This window comes from Siphateles boraxobius, unplaced genomic scaffold (assembly GCF_051911475.1).
Source record: "Siphateles boraxobius isolate OS27281-9 unplaced genomic scaffold, OSU_SipBor_1 19, whole genome shotgun sequence".
Classification (NCBI taxonomy): domain Eukaryota; kingdom Metazoa; phylum Chordata; class Actinopteri; order Cypriniformes; family Leuciscidae; genus Siphateles; species Siphateles boraxobius.
Window position 1 is genome coordinate 23,740,495 of NW_027508799.1, and position 20,631 is coordinate 23,761,125.

A 20,631-nucleotide genomic window follows, 5' to 3' on the forward strand; every position below is an offset into this window, starting at 1 on the left:
GACACAGGTCACAGGACAGGTAATTAATTAGAGATGCTGACAAAGACTGTTAGAAAAGGTCAGACTGAATCAATTTAGAGCTTTGATTAACGCTTTCACTATATTATTCAACATGTGAGATTAATTCCCAGAAGCCATTAAAGTGCTGTGGATTCAAATGGAGGAGCATCCATATAAGGTGCTGGTGGCAGACTCATCACTGTACTGGACTACACATTCAAGGTGATTCTACCCATATGTTTAAACATGATTTATGGCTTTTACACAGTTTCACCAGAACATTAATGCAACAAGAAAGAGAAGCAAAGGACAAGCATCATATAGTTGTTTAAAAAGTTTCTTACATTTCAAGAAAGTTACAGCATAAAGTGAAATCATTTTAAAGAAGAAATGTTCCTCAGAGTTGCATGATCAAATATTCAGGAAAAGGGCTGAAATTTTGTGAGATTGTGTGTATTGTAATGGACAGATCAGAGGTAAGTCAACAGGAAAGCGAGTTTCAGGGTGAGGTGGCCAGTCAGCTGCTGTGTCTGAACACACACATTGTTTTGTGACCGTGAAGGTTTGCCTCAGAAGACCTATGCGTACACCTGTCTTTTTCTGTCCTGCACGTCTCATTGAGGGATGAGAATGAAAGCACAAAAATGTCAAGCTCCCTTGGTCTAAAACCCAGGTCTAAGGCTACTTTCAGACTGTCAGACTTCAGATTTTTCTGCATATCCGATTGAAATCCGATCAGATTTAGCAAATGTGAATGGCAAAAAATCACATGGAATGCTACATTCATAGATGGTTTGAAATCCTATTCAAATCGCATTTTTGGGTCAGCGCCAATAGCCTCGTGGGCAGCACGGCGACATATAGCGCCATTGCGCTTCGGGTAACCCGAGTTTGAGTCCCGGCTCGCGGTCCTTTTCCAATCCTGTCCCCTTCTCTCTCTCTCTCTCTCCCACCTTGCTTCCTGTCCACTCTATACTATCCTCTAAAAGCAAAGATTTGGCAAAAAATAAAAATCTGTTTGGGTTACCGGTCTGACTCTCTAACCACTAAGCCTGTTTTATGCCACGACGCCGTAGGAGTGACGGCGTAGCTACGCCGTGGAGTTGACGCAGAAGCATAATGAGGCCTTTAGGCGACAACTGCCTCAGTTGGTTTTTAGTTTCCAACACATGCTTTTAAGTGGTTGACCAATCACAATTGACTGGGCCATCTGACCAATCAGAGCATAGTAGGCTCTCAGAAAGGAGAGGTTTAGAGAGACCGGATCCTTTATCGAACTTTTTCAGACACTGTGAAAAAAAAGGTGATGCTACAATGTATGTTATCATGAGAAATTATTATACTTTTTTTATAATTTTGTTTTACCTTGGATGCATGTTAATATTGCTAATAATACTGCAAAACAAAATTAGATAAATATAGATAGCATAATATGGGCACTTTGAGGAAGTAAGATCATCTCTAACAGTATTCAGTTGATTCATTTTTCTATCCTAATGAATGAAGAGAAGGTTTTTCATTTTTAGCTCCTGTCTAAGGTGACTACAGTTCTTTTCACAACAGAAATAATCTTAATTTCTGAACCACGTCACAGGCTTATAGCCAAACGGTGTAATTGCTTCAGGTCCTTCAGAACATTGTAATTGTATCTCTTGTACAACAAACCCTTAATATTACGGCTTTATTCAGGCATATAACATCGGCGTGGCCCTTTTCCAGCAATGTTACAACTTCTTAAACCTGTTCAATGGGTTCTGTTCACATGATGTGTGGAAGGTTGGTAAAGTGTTGAATTGACAGAACAGGCTGGATGTGTGAAACTGGCTGTTGATCACATATTTATTTTTGTGAGATATGCCTTTTGTTTAAAATATTTTTTTTTCTAAAGAAGTAGAATATTATAGATAAATACACATTTTCGGGAACACTTTAGGGTCCAATTCTCACTATTAACTAGTTGCTTATTAGCATGCATATTACTAAGATATTGGCTGTTTATTAGTACTTATAAAGCACATATTATTGCATTATTCTGCATGACCATATTCTACATCTCTTAATCGTACCCAATACCTAAGCTGTGGTAATACCTAATACCTAGCTACTGAACTATTAACAGCTACTTAACTATTAACAAGCAGTAATTAGGGGTTTATTGAGGCAAAAGTCATAGTTAATAGTTTGTTAATAGTGAGAATTGGACCCTAAACTAAAGTGTGACCAAATTTTGTATCTATTTATTTGCAAACTAACCTTGGCGACATTGTGTACATCTTTAAGGCTGTCATTTTTCTCTTCAACGTGCCCAATTTATTCATTGCTCTCGTTGAATGAGGAGCGCTCGCCCTGACAAGATCATCTCAAGAGATTGCCATAGCAACAAGCACTCCTCACTCAAGCGTTTTGTTTTGTGCTTTAGTTTCTGAGGACTCATTTCCCACACACACTGATATTTTTTTTTGGTGTACAACTTACTTTCAAACAACTTTTCACAATGAATTACAAAGAAACAGCATTGTATTAAAAGTACATTTTTGAAATAGAAATAGTATTTTCTTGTACTTTTCTTTTTTCTTTTTCTTGTACAGTACTTTTTTCACATTTGTGCCCCTCCTCCCATCCTCTGCTGGATCCTGTTTTACAGCTGATAGGTACATGTCCCAACAAACACCCAAGTCTGAGTGATAGATGAATACAGGCCTGTTTGGATGGGACTAGTTTTCCTTGAGGGACTAGTTTTCTCTTGAGTTTTACAGACCGGCTTTGTGATTTTCATCTTGTCCAAATCATAAAGTTTTTCTCAGTACTTATACAGTACTTTTCAGGGTTCCTCCGAATATATATATATATATATATATATATATATATATATATATATATATATATATATATATATATATACCCTTAACATAATCGTTTTTGCCAACTTAATGTAAAAAAATAAACACTTAATAGGGCAACATACTTTGTTTGTTTGTCCTGTAAACATTTTGACTGGCCCCACCACAAAAGATTAGTAATATATTAAATGTAAATTACTAGAGATTGTAATCCTGTCTGAATCACTACATGAAATAATGGGCATCTTATGTTAAGAGTTGTAAATCTGATGTAAATTAGAAAACTAATCCTGTCTGAAAACTTCTAGTTATCTGTCATTATATGAGCACATCTTAACCTACTATAAAGAAATGCTTCACTGATATGTCAGATTTAGGCCCTGTTTCACAGACAAGGCTTAGATTAAGCCAGGATTAGGCTTTAGTTAAATTAGGACATTTAAGTAGCTTTATGGTGTGCATCTTGAGACGAAACAACGGCATTGACGTAAACATTGATGTTTAAAGATATGTCAGTGCAAGTTACTTTAGTTAAGACAATTCAAACATGCATTTTAGTCTTGGACTAGACTTAAACCTTGTCTGTAAACTGGTCATTAGTGTGTCAACGATGCACATTGTACACATTACATAAAGTAAAAAGGTTTTTTTGCTAGATTTAGATTGTTTTAGCACCAACTCCTTTTCAACACACACATATTTCCAAGACAGCTCTTTAAATAGTTTGTGAGGGGTATGTGAGGAGGTCAAGAGAGGGGGACGTTTTTTTTGTGTTGCTTCTGATTGTGTGAAAGCGGCTCCCGTTTACTGAAAACAGATCAGCCTAATCTCTAAACCTGCAACTACAGCACAACCTCAAGCAAAGAGTCAACACACATTGAGCTTACAGCACAGAGAGAAAACACTGCCTTAAACACTGTAGGCATATATTAAATCCAGTTCTATCATGTCCATTTAAACCCTGAGGTCAAGTTGACTCTGTAAATGCACTGATGTTGGACTATGAATCACCTTTTGTCCCAGATTAATAAATAATCAGACTGTTTGTTTAGGTTCATATTTGCTGAGAGCAGTCTTTTAATCTGCTGTATTTAGTGTCAACGCTCACTTTTCCAGTTTAGTGATTGTGGAAGGAGGACACTTTCTCCATATCATCTCTAAACAATGTAAAAAAAAAAGGTCTTCATGTGTTAAGGTGTGTGCAGGAAGTTAAATGTGGTCTCTGTTTTACTAAGTAGCGTTTATAGCCTGTTGTAAACTGGTATTGTTTTTAGTGTATGTGTGTATCCTGTGCATGTGTGACGGGTTTCTGCCTTATCTGATAAGGCAACAGCTGCTGAGCTGGTTATAGAATGACTCACTGTTGGCTGTCTGTCATCTTTCACTCACACACACACCCTTTTAAGTCCTCAGGAGCTGTGTCATCTATTTGCCACTCATAGCCTGAGACATGCTGGAGATCAGTGTGGCCAGAGCAGACTGGAGCTGCTTGAGTTGATATTACGCTGCTTTGTGGTGTGATGGTCACTGTAACGTTTTGTGTTTTTAAATGTGGGATCTATCCTAATTTTCTGTTTTAAAAGCCATACTTTATTTTTTTATTTTTGATTATGTATTACTATTGTTTATATATATATATATATATTAATATAATGTAAAATATTAATATTATTAATATTAAGTTATTTCTTAATATGAATATGATTAATAATAAGTTATTAATAAGTATGCGTTATTTTATTAAATTAGATTTAAAATTGGATTTTATTATAAATTTTTTTTTAAATGTATTTAAAATGTTATTTAATTTTTTAATAGAAAATGTTTTTAAAACTAAATTAATCAACCTTGTTTTAATGGTAAAAAATAAACCTTGTTTTCAAATTTTATTGGTCAGAGATTTCTCTTTCATAGCTCTGGACACATATTTGGGTATAATAATATTATAATAATAAAGTAAATTATACATTATTTGTTTATTTATTTATTTAAATCAGTCTTCTCTGGTCTGATATCACAATGGAAAATTTAAGTGGTCAGATGTTGCTTTTTCATAGAGTAATAATACAACAATAATATTATATTTATTTATTGGAAAATCAGTATGCAACAGTCAGATATTGTTCTTGCATAGCTCTAGAGAAATAATTGAGGACTATAACTTCAGGCATTTAATTAGATAAAATTGGAAACATTTGAATGTTCCACAACATATTGATATTTATATATCTCTCTAAAGTATAGAACTCTATTTACCAATTCAGTGACAGAAGAGAGAGTTTACGTGTGTTCAAGCTCATGTTACAACACACTCAAACACAGACAAACAGACCCGCTACCGGACATGACTCACAGGGTGGTGAAAGTGTGGAAAACCTGGAAAATATGAGACACACACACACACACACACACACACACACACACACACACACACACACACACACACACACACACACACACACACACACACACACACACACACACAGACACACAGACACACACACACACACACACACACACACAGGCTTGACAAGGATGTTCCCATTCTGATATGACTTTGACGTGTGTGATAGTTCGTGATTACAGTATAGATTAAAATATCATCCTCAGCATATGTAGAAGAAGCAGCTGAAGCGATTAAAACCTAAACCAGTAACATTCCTCCCACTGCCAGATATGTTCCATGACTTCAGAGATCTGGATCAGCCCTGCTCTGCTAAGCATCATTTGAGGCAAAACAACTTAAATACAGCCCATATTGCTGCTGTGATATTTCTTAAACCCTTTGCCTCCATCTGGGGTTCTCACTAAATTATCTTTATATTTTGAATTAACTTCTGGAGCTCAGGCCTGGTTCCGCAGATTTTAGTTTAAAATAAAATCTGAACACTGAACACTGTTGAAGAGAGTGTTGATCTCGTTATTGAAAGTCTTTAACAAAGGGGGGTTCTTAATTTGTCAGTGAAATTTTTATTTTTATCATTTTTTTAAAACATTTTATAAAAGTAATTTTAAAAATATAATATATATATATATAGCAAATGTATATAAATATATAAATATATAATCACAATATATAAATATATAATATTTTATATTAAATGTTTCTATAAGCATTATATATAATGTGTGGATATGTGTGGATAAATTGTTTTCTAATTTTTATATGATTTATATAAAAATATAAATGTGTAAATAAAAAGTAAATATTACACACATTTTATAATTATATATACACTCACCTAAAGGATTATTAGGAACACCATACTAATACTGTGTTTTACCCCCTTTTGCCTCAAAAACTGCCTTAATTCTACGTGGCATTGATTCAACAAGGTGCTGAAAGCATTCTTTAGAAATGTTGGCTCATATTGATAGGATTGCATCTTGCAGTTGATGGAGATTTGTGGGATTCACATGCAGGGCACGAAGTTCCCGTTCCACCACATCCCAAAGATGCTCTATTGGGTTGAGATCTGGTGACTGTGGGGGCCATTTTTGTACAGTGAACTCATTGTCATGTTCAAGAAACCAATTTGAAATGATTCGAGCTTTGTGACATGGTGCATTATCCTGCTGGAAGTAGCCATCGGAGGATGGGTACATGGTGGCCATAAAGGGATGGACATGGTCAGAAACAATGCTCAGGTAGGCCGTGGCATTTAAACGATGCCCAATTGGCACTAAGGGGCCTAAAGTGTGCCAAGAAAACATCCCCCACACCATTACAACATCACCACCAGCCTTCACAGTGGTAACAAGGCATGATGGATCCATGTTCTCATTCTGTTTACGCCAAATTCTGAGTCTACCATCTGAATGCCTCAACAGAAATCGAGACTCATCAGACCAGGCAACATTTTTCCAGTCTTCAACTGTCCACTTTTGGTGAGCTTTTGCAAATTGTAGCCTCTTTTTCCTATTTGTAGTGGAGATGAGTGGTACCCGGTGGGGTCTTCTGCTGTTGTAGCCCATCCGGCTCAAGGTTGTGTGTGTTGTGGCTTCACAAATGCTTTGCTGCATACCTCGGTTGTAACGAGTGGTTATTTCAGTCAAAGTTGCTCTTCTATCAGCTTGAATCAGTCGGCCCATTCTCCTCTGACCTCTAGAATCAACAAGGCATTTTCGTCCACAGGACTGCCGCATACTGGATGTTTTTCCCTTTTCACACCATTCTTTGTAAACCCTAGAAATGGTTGTGCGTGAAAATCCCAGTAACTGAGCAGATTGTGAAATACTCAGACTGGCCCGTCTGGCTGCAACAACCATGCCACGCTCAAAATTGCTTAAATCACCTTTCTTTCCCATTCTGACATTCAGTTTGGAGTTCAGGAGATTGTCTTGACCAGGACCACACCCCTAAATGCATTGAAGCAACTGTCATGTGATTGGTGATAGGTGAGTGTGTGTGTGTGTGTATATATATATATATATATATATATACACATATATATATATATATATATACATAAAGGTATATATATATATATATATATATATATATATATATATATATAATTTGTGTAATATTTACTTTTTATGAATATATTTTATTTTTTGCATGATTTATATTATTATATTTTATCAATATGTAATATTTTTATTAGTACTGTGCAACGATTAATCGTGATTAATCGTATCCAAAATAAAAGTTTGTTTACATAATATATGTGTGTGTACTGTGTATAATTATTTTGTATATAAATACACACGTATGCATGTATATATTTACGATTTTTATTTATTTATATCTAATATATTTATATATAATATAAATTATGTATATATGCAAATATTTCTTAAAGCTGCAGTCCGTAACTTTTTTGGGTTAAAAATTATCAAAAATAAATTGAGCAAGTACATAACCAGCCAGTTTTCAAAACTATCTTCTTGCCTTAGCTTGATTCAAAATGCCAAGCTTGTAATAAAGTTTTTAATTCCAGTGGAACTGGTGGATTTCCGCAGGAAATTCGAGCATGTCTTTGCGTCATTACGTCACATGTACACATAAAGAAGGTGTCTCGGCTAGTAGGCTGTATTGTGTGTGAGGATGTTGGAGGTGGAGATTTATAGCCTTTTCTCACAGCACTTGATATAATTAAAGTTTTCAATTTAATGGCGGATCCAGATAGGTTCAAACGACAATCACTAGTGACAACTGGAGATTCACCCGTTGTAAAATGCAAAAGACTTTAGACTTCGGAGTGGCTACAGAAAAAAAGAAACTGCAACCGGGCCCATGCGAAAACAAGGACAAATATCGGAAGACCTTTTGAAAGGTGGCGTGAACTCCGTGTTTTGAAGGGGTTCAAAACGGATGCAGAGACAGCTTTTTTTCAATGGTTCAATTATGTAACAGTAGCGCACTTGTTCGCTTAATTCATACAGTTATGGAATAGGCTACTGAACTACAGGTAGCCCTAATACACATTAAATGTAGTCATGCAATGCTGATGTTGTTAACATTGACAATTTAAAGAACAAAGTACAATTTGCACGGTTTGACGTGATATTATAAGCGATCGTTAGACTTAATCAGCGCGATTTGCTGCAATGATTTTTTTCCCTTAGTTGGTCAGAACAAAATTGGATGTTAATTACTTGTTCAGATGACATTTTCCAGTGAAAATTCTTATGTTGGTCATACTTCCAAAAAGGGGAATCCGTGATTCCGACTGACAGTATCCACACCGGCGTGGTGAGTGACAGCCGCACATTCTCCTCAAAACATGGGATTCATCCACGCAGTGCCGTGCCGAGGCACAACCCACATAAAGTTCATAATTCCGCGAATATCTGCAATTGCAGATTTCGAACAGAGATGGCGACAAAGAGGAAAAACTACGGACTGCAGCTTTAAATATATACATGCACATATATATATGTATGTAATTTTTTTTATTTTGAATTGTGATTAATCGTTGACCAGCACAAATTTTATAGACAATATTATATATATATATATATATATATATATATATATATATATATATATATATATATATATATATATATATCATATATTGTAATATGTGACCCTGGATGACAAAGCCAGTCATATGGGTCATTTTTCTGAAATTGAGATTTATACATCACATGGAATCTGAATAAATAAGCTTTCCATTGATGTATGGTTTGTTAGGATAGGACAGTATTGGCCGAGATACAACTATTTGAAAATCTGGAATCTGAGGGTGCAAAAAATCGAAACATTGAGAAAATCGCCTTAAAGTTGTCCATTTATGTTCGCGATTGTGCTGCATTCACTCACAAAAATAAATGTTTTATACATTTACGGTAGGACATTTACAAAATATCTTCATGGAACATGATCTTTACTTAATATCCTAATGATTTTGGGGATAAAAGAAAAATTTATAATTTTGACCCATACAATGTATTGTTGGCTATTCCCACAAATATACCCGTGCTACTTAAGACCGTGGTTTTGTGATCCAGGGTCACATATATAATTATATATATATATAAAAAAATTCAGTATAGTGAACAGTGGTTGAGGATACTAAGCTCAGCTTTATGTGTCAGCAAAGTTACACAATGTCTTGAGTATCTGATGAAGTCAGGGGCTCATGAGGATATTCTGGAAAAGGCTTCTCTTCTCTCTCAACTCTAAAAATAAAGTCATACCAGCCTGGCGACTGGGGGAGATATGGACAGATACGGAGAGTGGGGAGCACAGATTAGCCCCCCTATAAATAGACAGGGCCTGCAAGGTTTTTTGTTCAGTGTGAAGGTTATCAAGAGCCAATACACATTAATGTGATCTTATAAAAAAAACTATTTTTGTTCCTGAATGTTGCTTCCTTCGTTAGTGTTTCAAAAACCAGTTTTCAGGGCCTTTGGAAATGAATGGGAAGCGTGTGAAGGTCTTTGAGCTGAAAGGGGGTTGAGTTTCCAGAGGAATGTCCTGCCTATGGAAGCAATGGCCAAACCACACAGTTGGGGGTTTTGACTTCCAACCGTTAGAAAGAGCACTCCCATGCTTCCTGGATTAGAACTAGAGGAAAGAGAAGGAAATTAGTCATGGAGGGTTTTTAGTTTTTAGTTTTTTTTGGGAGGGCCAATAGTTATATACCTGAAGGGCATTTCCCCGTTTTTTTCCACCAGCGGTTTATTCATAAGCCATGCTCAAGTGTTTGCAGTTCAGTGGCTTTCCTTTTTATGACTTTTGTATGTCCCAATATACTGGCAGAGCAGAGATAACCTCTTGTGTTTGCTATACAAACACTTTCTTACCTAAAAAAGACTTAATGTACACTGAGAATGTTAATGGACCTTATAGGCAATATATACAACATTTCATTTAATGTGAATGAAAATGGGGCTGTGACGGATAATGTTGTTTTTGAGGGCCACGTCACAATTTTGAAAGCTTTTCATTCACATTGAATTAAATATGATAGATATTATTATTATGGCCTCAAATGCCATAAAGGCAAATGATGATATAATAATGTAATCAAACTAATTTAAAGAACAAAGTATTTTGCTCTAGACAAAGTATTTTTGTGAATAAATATGTGTGGATCAAAATGTTACATTAAGTATTGTTGAAGTATCAAGTAGTGTGCAAGCAACTATTAATTTTTATTCCAAGTGTGTATCTTGTTCTCAAAAGGACTATGATTCAGAGACACAACCCAAACACCACACTCATGCCCTGTCCAATGAAAAGCATTCACAGTATGTGTCTGTGTAATGGGTGTGGGATACAGTCTGGTTCATTTAGTTACAGTAGAATATTCCCTTAAAGTAATTTTGTAACACACACACTCACACACACACACACACACACACACACACACACACACACACACACACACACACACACACACACACACACACACACACACACACACACACACACACACACACACACACACACACACACACACACACACACACACAATTTAATTATAATGCTCATATATATATATATATTATATTTTAAATATATATATTTTAAATGTGTGTACATACATATATTGTATACATTATACATTATTATATATTAATTAATGAGTGAATATTAATTATATTTTATAAACGCACGTATATAATTGTGTATATGTGTGTGTATATTTGTACATATAATATCTAAAATAAAACAATATAAGTAATATTAAAATTTGTAAAATCAAAATTTAGTATACAAATTATTATTAATTTATAAATGTATTATAATGATACATATAATTTAATTAAATGTTAATATACATTAATTTATATTAATAGAATTTACATTAAGACCTGAGTTAACATTCTGAGTTAACTGATCAAAGTTTTATCTATGTCCTTTTAAACATATTTCTAGTCTTCCTTCCTTCTATTTTTAATGTTCACCTCTCTGTTATCCCTCTCTCGTGTTTACTCACTCCATCAGCCGCGTCAAGGGGAAAGATTGCGTCAGTTCTAACGGATGAAGGCAATATTCTCTGAAGAGAGGTCAAGAGCGAGGGATGAAGAAATAACGGCGTAATAAAACATTGTCTCAGTCAAGTGATTCCACAGCTTGTCTTTATATTGGTGTTGTCTTACATAGTCCATCTCAATCACCTTGAGAAAAGTGAGAAAGGAGCTCAAACTCACATATCACATGTCTGCTTTTCTTCTGTTCTCTGTCACGGTCATTATTCTTTTCTTTGAGGAATCTGTATTCCGGTAATGGGACAGTAATTGTCAGAATGGCTTGTTTAATATGGGGTATTACTGTCACTTTTGAGGCATTATGGGCTATGAAAGATTAAGTATAGCACTTGTCTGGTTTCAGCGTTAACATTTAGAGTCAGTTCCCCCACCGCTAAAATCCTATACCTAAAAGAAACAGGGAAAGCTGATCTCACAGCCCTGCAAAATGCATGAATTCCTCTCATCCCTTCGAGCCCCTTGGACTTGTGGGTGGAGTGAGGGCAGACATAGTGATGTTGTGATTCATCGCTGACACTAAAATGTTGATTATTTTCAGTCACGGTGGATTTTTCCAGTGCGAGGGTAAATGGCGGCCATGTTTACCTGAGGCTTTGATTCGGTCGTCTCTGAAACACCCTGGGAGGATTGTTGAATATTAGGATAACTGTGAAACAAGGTTTCATGGACTTACTTTAAAATATTCTGATTCAAATATAGCCAAACGATAGCCTAATTCTAGTGACTTGCAGACATTGGCATTAAAGAGATTTGCAGAGATGATCAGGCAATTTCAGAATGTAGTTATTTGCTAAATACTGCCTTTAGCTGGTTTTGGACCAACCAAGATGTCAGTGTAATTGAATAATAGGTGTGCAGGGCAGGTCAGGTTGAGGCTTGAGTCAGCACACGCTAGTTCAGGGGTGGTTTGCCTTTGGCCACAACAGAAAAAGCAACAAAATTAGGTCAGAATGTTCCTTAGTCCCTTTGAAACACCTTCCAGTGGTTCATTCCCACTGGTAGGTAAATACATAGCCACATACAAACATCATAACCCGCTGTTCTGAGAAAAGGTTAATGCCAAGGTTTCTCTCAGGGATGAAAACAAGCTGTGGAAATGTACAGGTCCATAACCTAATCACACGGTCAAACATTATTAATATTATTATATATTTTTGTCTCTTTTAAGATAAAGTAAATGGCTTAGACAACATATTTTATTCTATTTTCTTTCACCGCCAGCAATGTTTAAAAGGCACGTGTGTATGTATGCACACACACACACACACACACACACACACACACACACACACACACACACACACACACACACACACACACACACACACACGTGTATGTAACTGTGTAAGCTTTGTGTGCAGACAGTAACAACTAGCCTATAGAAGCCTGTTTCTGTTTCAAGTAAACGAAAAATAAAGTAATTGTGACATATCTCACAATAAGCAGAAGGGCAGAAAGAGACTTCCTTAAAAAACCTACAGTTTGGTCAGAAAACTTGTGGTTGTGTAGGATGTACAATGTGTCCATTTTAAAAGACTAGTAGGCTACACTATGTTGGGTCTTCCCCTTGAAGTGAGTGGGGATTTCCAAATATCACTGCAGAAGTTACTAATAAATGCTAAAGCATGCACACCTCTCTTAAATGGCAGTCTGAGCCGTTATTATACGTAGGTTTTGTAGGCTGTATCAATTTTGTACAAGAAATTCAAGTCTATGTTATGTTGTGGTTCAGAGGAAGGGGTTAAAAACCTCCATCCAGCGGTTTTTTCACATGCTCTGTTTATTTCTAGAGTTGTGACGTAATGAGCCCACTCCTCCGCGCATACGTCAGCTCGTATAAGCGCGGTGATTGGTTGGTTGTTGTTGCTGTTGTTGCTGGTGGTGGAGGGGGCATTACATAAGCGCTGCTCGCTTTCATTACGGTCTACTCTTCTGGAGGACCGTGACCAAGGAGGGTGGTGCCCACCTCTATGTGTTTATTCGGACAAAACAACCTCAGTCGAAGCACTGTACCGTCCTGGAACACGTAGCACTCTCCGAGTTTTTCCTTAATCGACAAATAAATGCTCAGCATAGGCATCAGAGAACTAAAACACTCGAAAAACAAGGATCATTTTGCAAACGGAAACAAAATCGCATTGGCCATACAGCACACGAAGCCTCTCAATGCATACCCTCTGTGCCCGAGGAACGATGAAGCCAGAAATAAACGCCGCTGTCGGGTTTCTGTCGAGATTCCTGCGGATTAAAGGACATGTGAACGACAGACAGCTCCAGACATTCAACCAGACCCTACAGGACATCCTGGCAGGTAAGTATCATTCTCTGCACACGGATATGAACTTCATTATATCCACGTTCTATTCATGCGTCGTTTGTTTGTGAAAAATGTGTAAAACATCGATCTCTTTGTTTATCAGCTAATTTATGTGCTTTGGCCACATAGGCGGAAGCGCGCGGACGCTTTGCGCACGAACATAAACTGGCAAAACAGAGACCCAAGACCTAACAGGACAAAAGATATACATGTTTATAAACGTGTGTGTATAGAGAGGAAATCGTAATTAATAGCTCAGTTTATCGACGGACTATTTGTTTAGTTCATAAAATGGACGTATCGGGTTCTTTAGACATCATATGGCAAGCTGATTTAACATTTATTCCATTAAACTAATAGGTATGTTTTTGTTAAAATTACGTGGCTAGAACGCAATCAAATAGTGAATCGTATCTCACTAGTAAGTAAGCTACTTATTTGGCTTATATCCCTTTCATTTGTAACTGTATATTAATAATTATTCCAGTAGTGAGTAATATCTATTTATTAACTCAGTATTATTTATTTATTACATACTAGTAACTATTTGAATGCTATTAGGTTGAGGAAAAAGTGCTAATTAATATCGGATCACTGTGTAGTAATTAAAAAATATCTCTAAAATTAGATGCTAGTTATTTTTAAGGAATAAATGTTAAATGGCTTGCCATATGCGGTTGGCAGTAAATTACGTAATGCACAGCAAGTCTGGAGATATGAAACGTAGGGTTAATGTTTCATCTCTTTTGCACACTGATAATAGTGTTTATAACAAACACTGTGCCTGTGTTTCGTTATAATAAACATTCAAGTAAACAGCGTCCTAACAACAAATTGAATGGCCAATTTCGTCTGTTTTGTGTTCAACTGGAAATGTTTGTAAATGGAAAGTTTTAACTACATTACAATTCTTTACAATTTATGTTAGTTTTTCTAACAAATATTTGATCAAATAAAAGAAAAAAGGGTGTAAAGACAGAAGTAGAATAACAATTAAATATTATTGTTTATTGTTAGCCATAAAAAATAATATCTGTTCTTTTAACGTTTTTGTCCTTTCCCTCTTTTTTTTACCACCCATCTTTTTCCTGTTTTTTTTAATGGAACATGATTTTGTTTAACCCTTCATTTCGACTCAAGACAAAAACAATACAATAGAATTAGAATGTGGTTTGCAGTTGAAATGGCAATCAAACAAAAAATGTATCTACATAGCATTACTATAATCGTAATAGAAGTTATTTTAGGTTATACACAAATAGCCTACACGTGTTTGCAGTCAGATGTGGAACAAAATGTTTAAAATAAGCTGTGTATTTATGTAAATATTTTTCATTTAGTATTTGAACATCTTTTATTTTATTTTTGTTTTATTTTCCTTGTTTTGGGAAAAGGCAGTCACTAAATGCTCTTTAGGTAAACAACTGATGTTTTGGCCCTAGTCAGACAAAATGGCCGTCAATGGAGGAAGCGAGGCTAGTGTGTGTGTGTGGGGTGGGGGGTTTGGGGGCTAGTTGCACATCACATATTACTGTTGCAGAGGACTTCATAATGTTTAGATTTTCTCTTTCCTTCCCTTCTCGGCTGTCTCAACCCAGCATATGTCCACACAATGGAACAAAGACTCCTCATAATCCCCATAGGGTAGACAAAGTGGGTTAGTTCCTTCTCCACACAGTTAAAATGTGTGTGTATAATGGCCAGATTGAAAAAAACCCAGGTGTTGTGTAAGATGTATCTGAAAATCTGTCTCTGCTTCCTGTTCACTAATCACATCACTAAATACACGTCCGTCACGGCTTTGTCCTAATTCCCAACATTACAGCAAGCCTTGTTTCAAAAATAAAACTCCCTAATACAGCCACCACACGGTCCAAAGGTTATCTTGTAGTTGACGAGCAACGTTCTCACTTCGTTAAACATTTTGTACGTGTAGTACGAGCATTTTTGTGGTTTGGGTTCCATCCAGAGTTGTGGGTGGGTTGATTTGCATTGATCATTGTGTACAGGGCTTTTAGGAGAATGGGACGGCACGTCACAGACGGTACACGGGCGTCATTATCTAACCAAAGTCTACAGGTGGCCTGTGGGGGCCTGGCTTATTTTAGAGCCGCACAAAGAGGCTTGGGACCCATCCCTCCGTCTTCTGTTCTCCACCTGTCACCCAATACGCCGAGCCAGAAGGGAAAGAAAATGCAACTGCGAAAAGTCTTTTTCTTTTTTGAAAAAAAAAAGTGTAGGACAAATGGACAGAAATGGACAAAAACGTCATCTTCTAGCAAAAAGCAAAGTTGATCCATTTGAAACTGTGATGTTTGATGAAATCAGGTTGTTTAAATGGGGACACTTTGTCTTTAAGAGGAGGGTCCCTCCCCCTCCAGCTGCTCTGCCAGGACTTCAGCCTTTTGCTCTCGTTGTGTTTGAAGACTTTGTGACTTACAGGCCAAAAGGGGATTGAGCAATCAAATGGCCTTCTCTCTCTCCGTCACGTAGGCTTTGGACACAGATGGTTAATGGTTGTTTATCTGTTTTCTACCAACAGTCATTTCACATTGTGAAAAACATCTTTTCTAGACCCGCCCATCTTTTTTCTGCTACATTTGCTGCCTAACAAGGCCAAACTATCAAATTGCAGAATGTGTGTTTTTTAATACAGTGTTCGTTCAATTCATTATGGGTAGGGATAAGTATTATTCCAGAATAACCAAGTTGATTTTTTTTTGTTTCTAAATATTTGTAAGTCCTTTTCCATATGCCTATTTGTTTTGTTGTTGTTGTTGTTAGAATAACACATGCATTAAAAAAAGTTTATGAAGGACTCTGAAACGTAGTCATTTTTTATTATTGAAAATGTTGACATTGAAAGATTTCAAACTATAAAAGAAAATTCTGGAACTTAGTTAAGTGTAACTAACCGTTAACCATTGTCTTCGTGTCTACTAAGCTTAGGGATGCACAATATATTTGGGCTATATGTTTTCGGACAATATTAGTAATATTACCTGAATATTATTGGCTGATAATGGATATTTAAAAATGCATGTTCATTTCCACCTAAAATTATATGCAGCACTCGCTTAAAATTAATAGTGTTCTTTAATAACATTTGCCTAACACATCTTTTTACTTTTTAATAGAAATCTCCAAAATAAATCTCTTTCATGTACATTATAATTTAGGCTACATTTATAACACAAAAACAGTTGGTGTCAAGTTATCGGCTAGAGTTTTCATATGCTTCCCCAAATGAATTGAATTAATAATTTGTGCGATATTATTCTTCTTTAATAAGCATAATTTGTTGCAGATCTTAAAATAAATATATTTCTTATACATCATAATTAATATTTACTACTTAATTTTGCCCATGAATTATGGGCTATAGTTTTAATGTCTGTACAGTTTACAGTTGAATAAATAATTAGCAAGTTCCACAGAACAAATCTTACACAACATTTCAGTGAATTTTTGTTCTTTGCTTTGTTTACCAATGCTTTTTATTTATAATTTTATATATGGGCGATTACATAACCACCCCCTCTGTCTCTCTCCTACAGAGCAATACAAACACCACTGGTTCCCAGATCGTCCCAACAAGGGTTCTGGTTATCGCTGCATACGTATCAACCACAAGATGGACCCTCTGGTGGGACAGGCCGGTCAGCGCATTGGCCTGAGCATCCAGCAACTCTACCTGCTGCTTCCTAGTGAGCTCACATTGTGGGTCGACCCATTTGAGGTGTCCTACCGCATCGGAGAGGACGGCTCAATCTGCGTGCTTTACGAGTCCCTCCCAATTACCAACGGAAACCCCAGCGTTAGCACTGGAAACGGCCACCCCTCCTCCTCTGTCACCCAGGTATCCCCGATGGTGGACAGTCGCATCAGCTGCAAGGAGGAACTAAGGGTTTTGGGTCGCACCAGCCCCGCTAAACCCTTGATGATGACTGTGTCCAGCTAAACGCTTCACAGAAATAATTTTTAAGAAATAAAAAAGAGAGAAAGGAGAAGAAGAAGAAAAAAAAACAGGATGTGTCCTATCGTCCAGGTGATGGAAACCTTGTAGGTTTAAATTTCACTCGTTTGGTTGTCTGTTCTGTTATTGTGTTGGATCTACCAGAGGCTCGACCCTGGGGCAGCTAATGAAAACCTGAAACATCGCCCGGCCCCACAGCTCACAGAGGGGTCTTTTTCTGCCATCGTCTGTCGATGTTGACTTTGCACTTTCGCTTTCACGGTTTATGTTATCGCATAAACACAAACTCCCTCTAAAATGCTTAGGAATTGCACTCAGAATCCTATTTCATCATCTCTCCGTTTGCCGTCGAGCTGAAGCCCAGACCTTCGGGAAGCCGTGCCAGACCTGAGTAGCCGCTACGAGCCTTTTTTTTTTCTTTTTATAAAAACCTCCCTTTTTTTGGACCACAAAGCGGTACTTTTGTCTCTTTTCTCAGTGTCTGGCACACAACCGGAGCTCCTTTTGGGCTTCAGGTCGATGTGAACCGGTTTCAAACCGCCTCCATCCTGTTCACTGCCGCGATGGAATACCTGTGTCATACTGTTACCCACTCTAGCCGTCAATGCCACTGTGATGCAAAGGTTCTCATGCTTGTAGCTTTTTCTAGGGGCTCCCTCCTGGATGAATGTAATTTCTAACAAAAAAGAGAAAAAAAAAACTCAAGAAAAATCCAACAATGACAAAACATTTGATTTATTTAAGCCCCTTGTCATACCAAAATGAAAGATGTAGCAAAGTTTTTATTTTATTTTTTAAACTTGGAGCAGATGTGGTCTTTACTTTCTGCCTGGTTTAGAAAGGATGTTGAATGCACTTTGACATTTTAGACTGTGTGGGATGACGTTTCGATTTGACCCAGCTGCATTCCATCGCGCACCTCCTCATTCAGTTGTCGTAAATCGCTTTCTCTGCTTACGCTCTGCACAGGGCGACGTGGTTGCAATATTTTCAAAGCTGAGGGAGACATTTCAATCCCAGGTTGTTCTCTCTAGCCAATTTTATCCTTTCAATTGAGTGATTCAGGCTGTTCGAGATTAGTTGTCAATCACTAGGACTTCATTTACGGCCAGTACATGGCCAACAAGAAAGGGCGTTGAAAAACGGACCAATGTTCCCATCTCCTCGCAGAATCGCAGGGCCAGTGGTGCTCGGTTGTTACGGAGGGTGTCCCGACGCACTTTCCAAACAGATGTCACCTGTCTCAGTCATAACTTAGGAGTGCGCGGTCAAAACATATCACCTCCCTCTGTCGGCTGGGCGAAGGAGGGGGTAGGACCCTCACATAAGGGCAGCTACAATCCTCTCCGGCCCCCTTCTCGCAGCCTGGTGGAGAGTTTTTATGCCAGCACACACACACCAAGCGCACTCCAAACCCCACTGAGGCTTACGTACAGGGCCGAGTCGGGACGGGAAGAGATGCTAATACGGGATGCTGCTGGTCTCTGGCTGATTCTGTTTACATTGGTGCAAGGTGGTGGAAATAAGCGGGTTGCAGACTTTGGGTGCGTTTATGTGTGCGACAAACTGCTCTTGCCTTAGTCGTTAAACTGCCGAGACAGGGTGCTGATGATCAGTCCTATGTGTGCTAATACTTAAGACCCTCGAGGACCATGGGTAACGCCGGGTTGTCATTGCACTGATGTCCCTTTCTGTCTCGTTTTGGTCCAGACATTATTTTAGATGGATGGAAAGTCTGTTTTTAAATCAAATTGACATTTTAAGCATGGGTCGAACCCTAATATTCGGACGCAATTCGCCATCCCAACCCTCTGAATGCTTTGAAATCTGACACGTGGCCCCCTTCGCCTGATGGCTTTACCGTTGAAGCTTTTTAACCACTTTCTGGTGATCTCAACCAAATTGGAACAGACAATTTAAGTGTTTTTTAATATCTGCAGCTTTTAAACTACCACAAGCTACTTTTCCCACTCCCCCACCTCCACTGATATAACATCAGCAAACTGTTTCTATTCTCCGTTTCAGTTCGGTAACTGTTTGCACACAAGTTTTAAGTATCGTTGTGAGTCTAAACTCTAGTATACTCGGAGGCAAGAGCACATGAAATGCACTAATAGGTTAAACATTGAAGTTTTGTGACTTTGAGACCGAAGCGTCTCGATTGGAATGTATTGCCAAGCTCAGGCCACAGACATTCATTGAAACCCTTATGGATGTTAAGATGTGAAAAACAGAAGGGAATGATTCGGTTGGGAATTTTGTTGGTCATTTCAGAAGTGAATTGCATTATTGCCACTTTCGCATCTGAGGTGGTTCCATATTTGTAGAATGTATTGTTATTGTACAACATATGGTAGACTAAGTACATAACCATACATATGGGAAGTGCCAATAATTGATATTTTGCTGTGTGTAGACGTGTTCCTTTTTGTATTTCATATTTTAACATGAATTCCTCTTTCATAAGCGAAGCCATTTGTGTTAGGAGTGTTGGAGAGGACCAAAGTTGTTTTGGTAATATATAAATCAGTTTCCATGCTCTGTGCTGATAGACTTTCCGTGTTTGTTTTTTCCCCTCTTTTCTTTTCTTTCTTTTTTTTTTAAATTAAAACAAAAAAGAAAAAATTCTGAGCAACCCAAGATAAAGCTGTCTGTATCTTGTGATTTTTCCCGTCTGTACATCTCTTGTGTTCATTATTTTCCTCATTCTTGGGTATGTTGTGATGAACTGCTGTAAATTTGTACAGTTCATGTAAATTGATTGTGCGGAAGTTGTACAGATTTCTATATTTTGGAAGAAAAGTTTTTTTCTCTGTAATAAAAGATTTCCTATCTTGGCAATGTTTTCCCGTGGATCTGGTCTTATTATTTATCAAAACACTCTAAAATATGCTTTCATGATTCATTAGGTAATTCTTTGTCTTCTTGGACGAAATTTAGTGTAACAGCACGGGGATGGGACAGTTTTGTATCACAGACCAGAGTATGCTGCTATACGCCGCTCCAGTTCGGGCATTTTAAACAAATATGCCAGAGGTTGTTAGTAACCA

The 20,631-nt window shown here is 37.3% G+C and overlaps 1 protein-coding gene across 1 annotated transcript; it reads left to right on the forward strand.

Annotated features, from left to right (window-relative positions):
* The first annotated feature begins 13,174 nt into the window (after nucleotides 1–13,174).
* On the forward strand, nucleotides 13,175–20,426 carry btg1 (B-cell translocation gene 1, anti-proliferative). Its single transcript, XM_077234451.1, has 2 exons — nucleotides 13,175–13,599; nucleotides 17,163–20,426. Exons 1-2 carry the CDS (start codon nucleotides 13,455–13,457, stop codon nucleotides 17,564–17,566), a joined length of 549 nt encoding a protein of 182 aa, XP_077090566.1. The 5' UTR covers nucleotides 13,175–13,454; the 3' UTR covers nucleotides 17,567–20,426.
* Nucleotides 20,427–20,631: the final 205 nt, after the last annotated feature.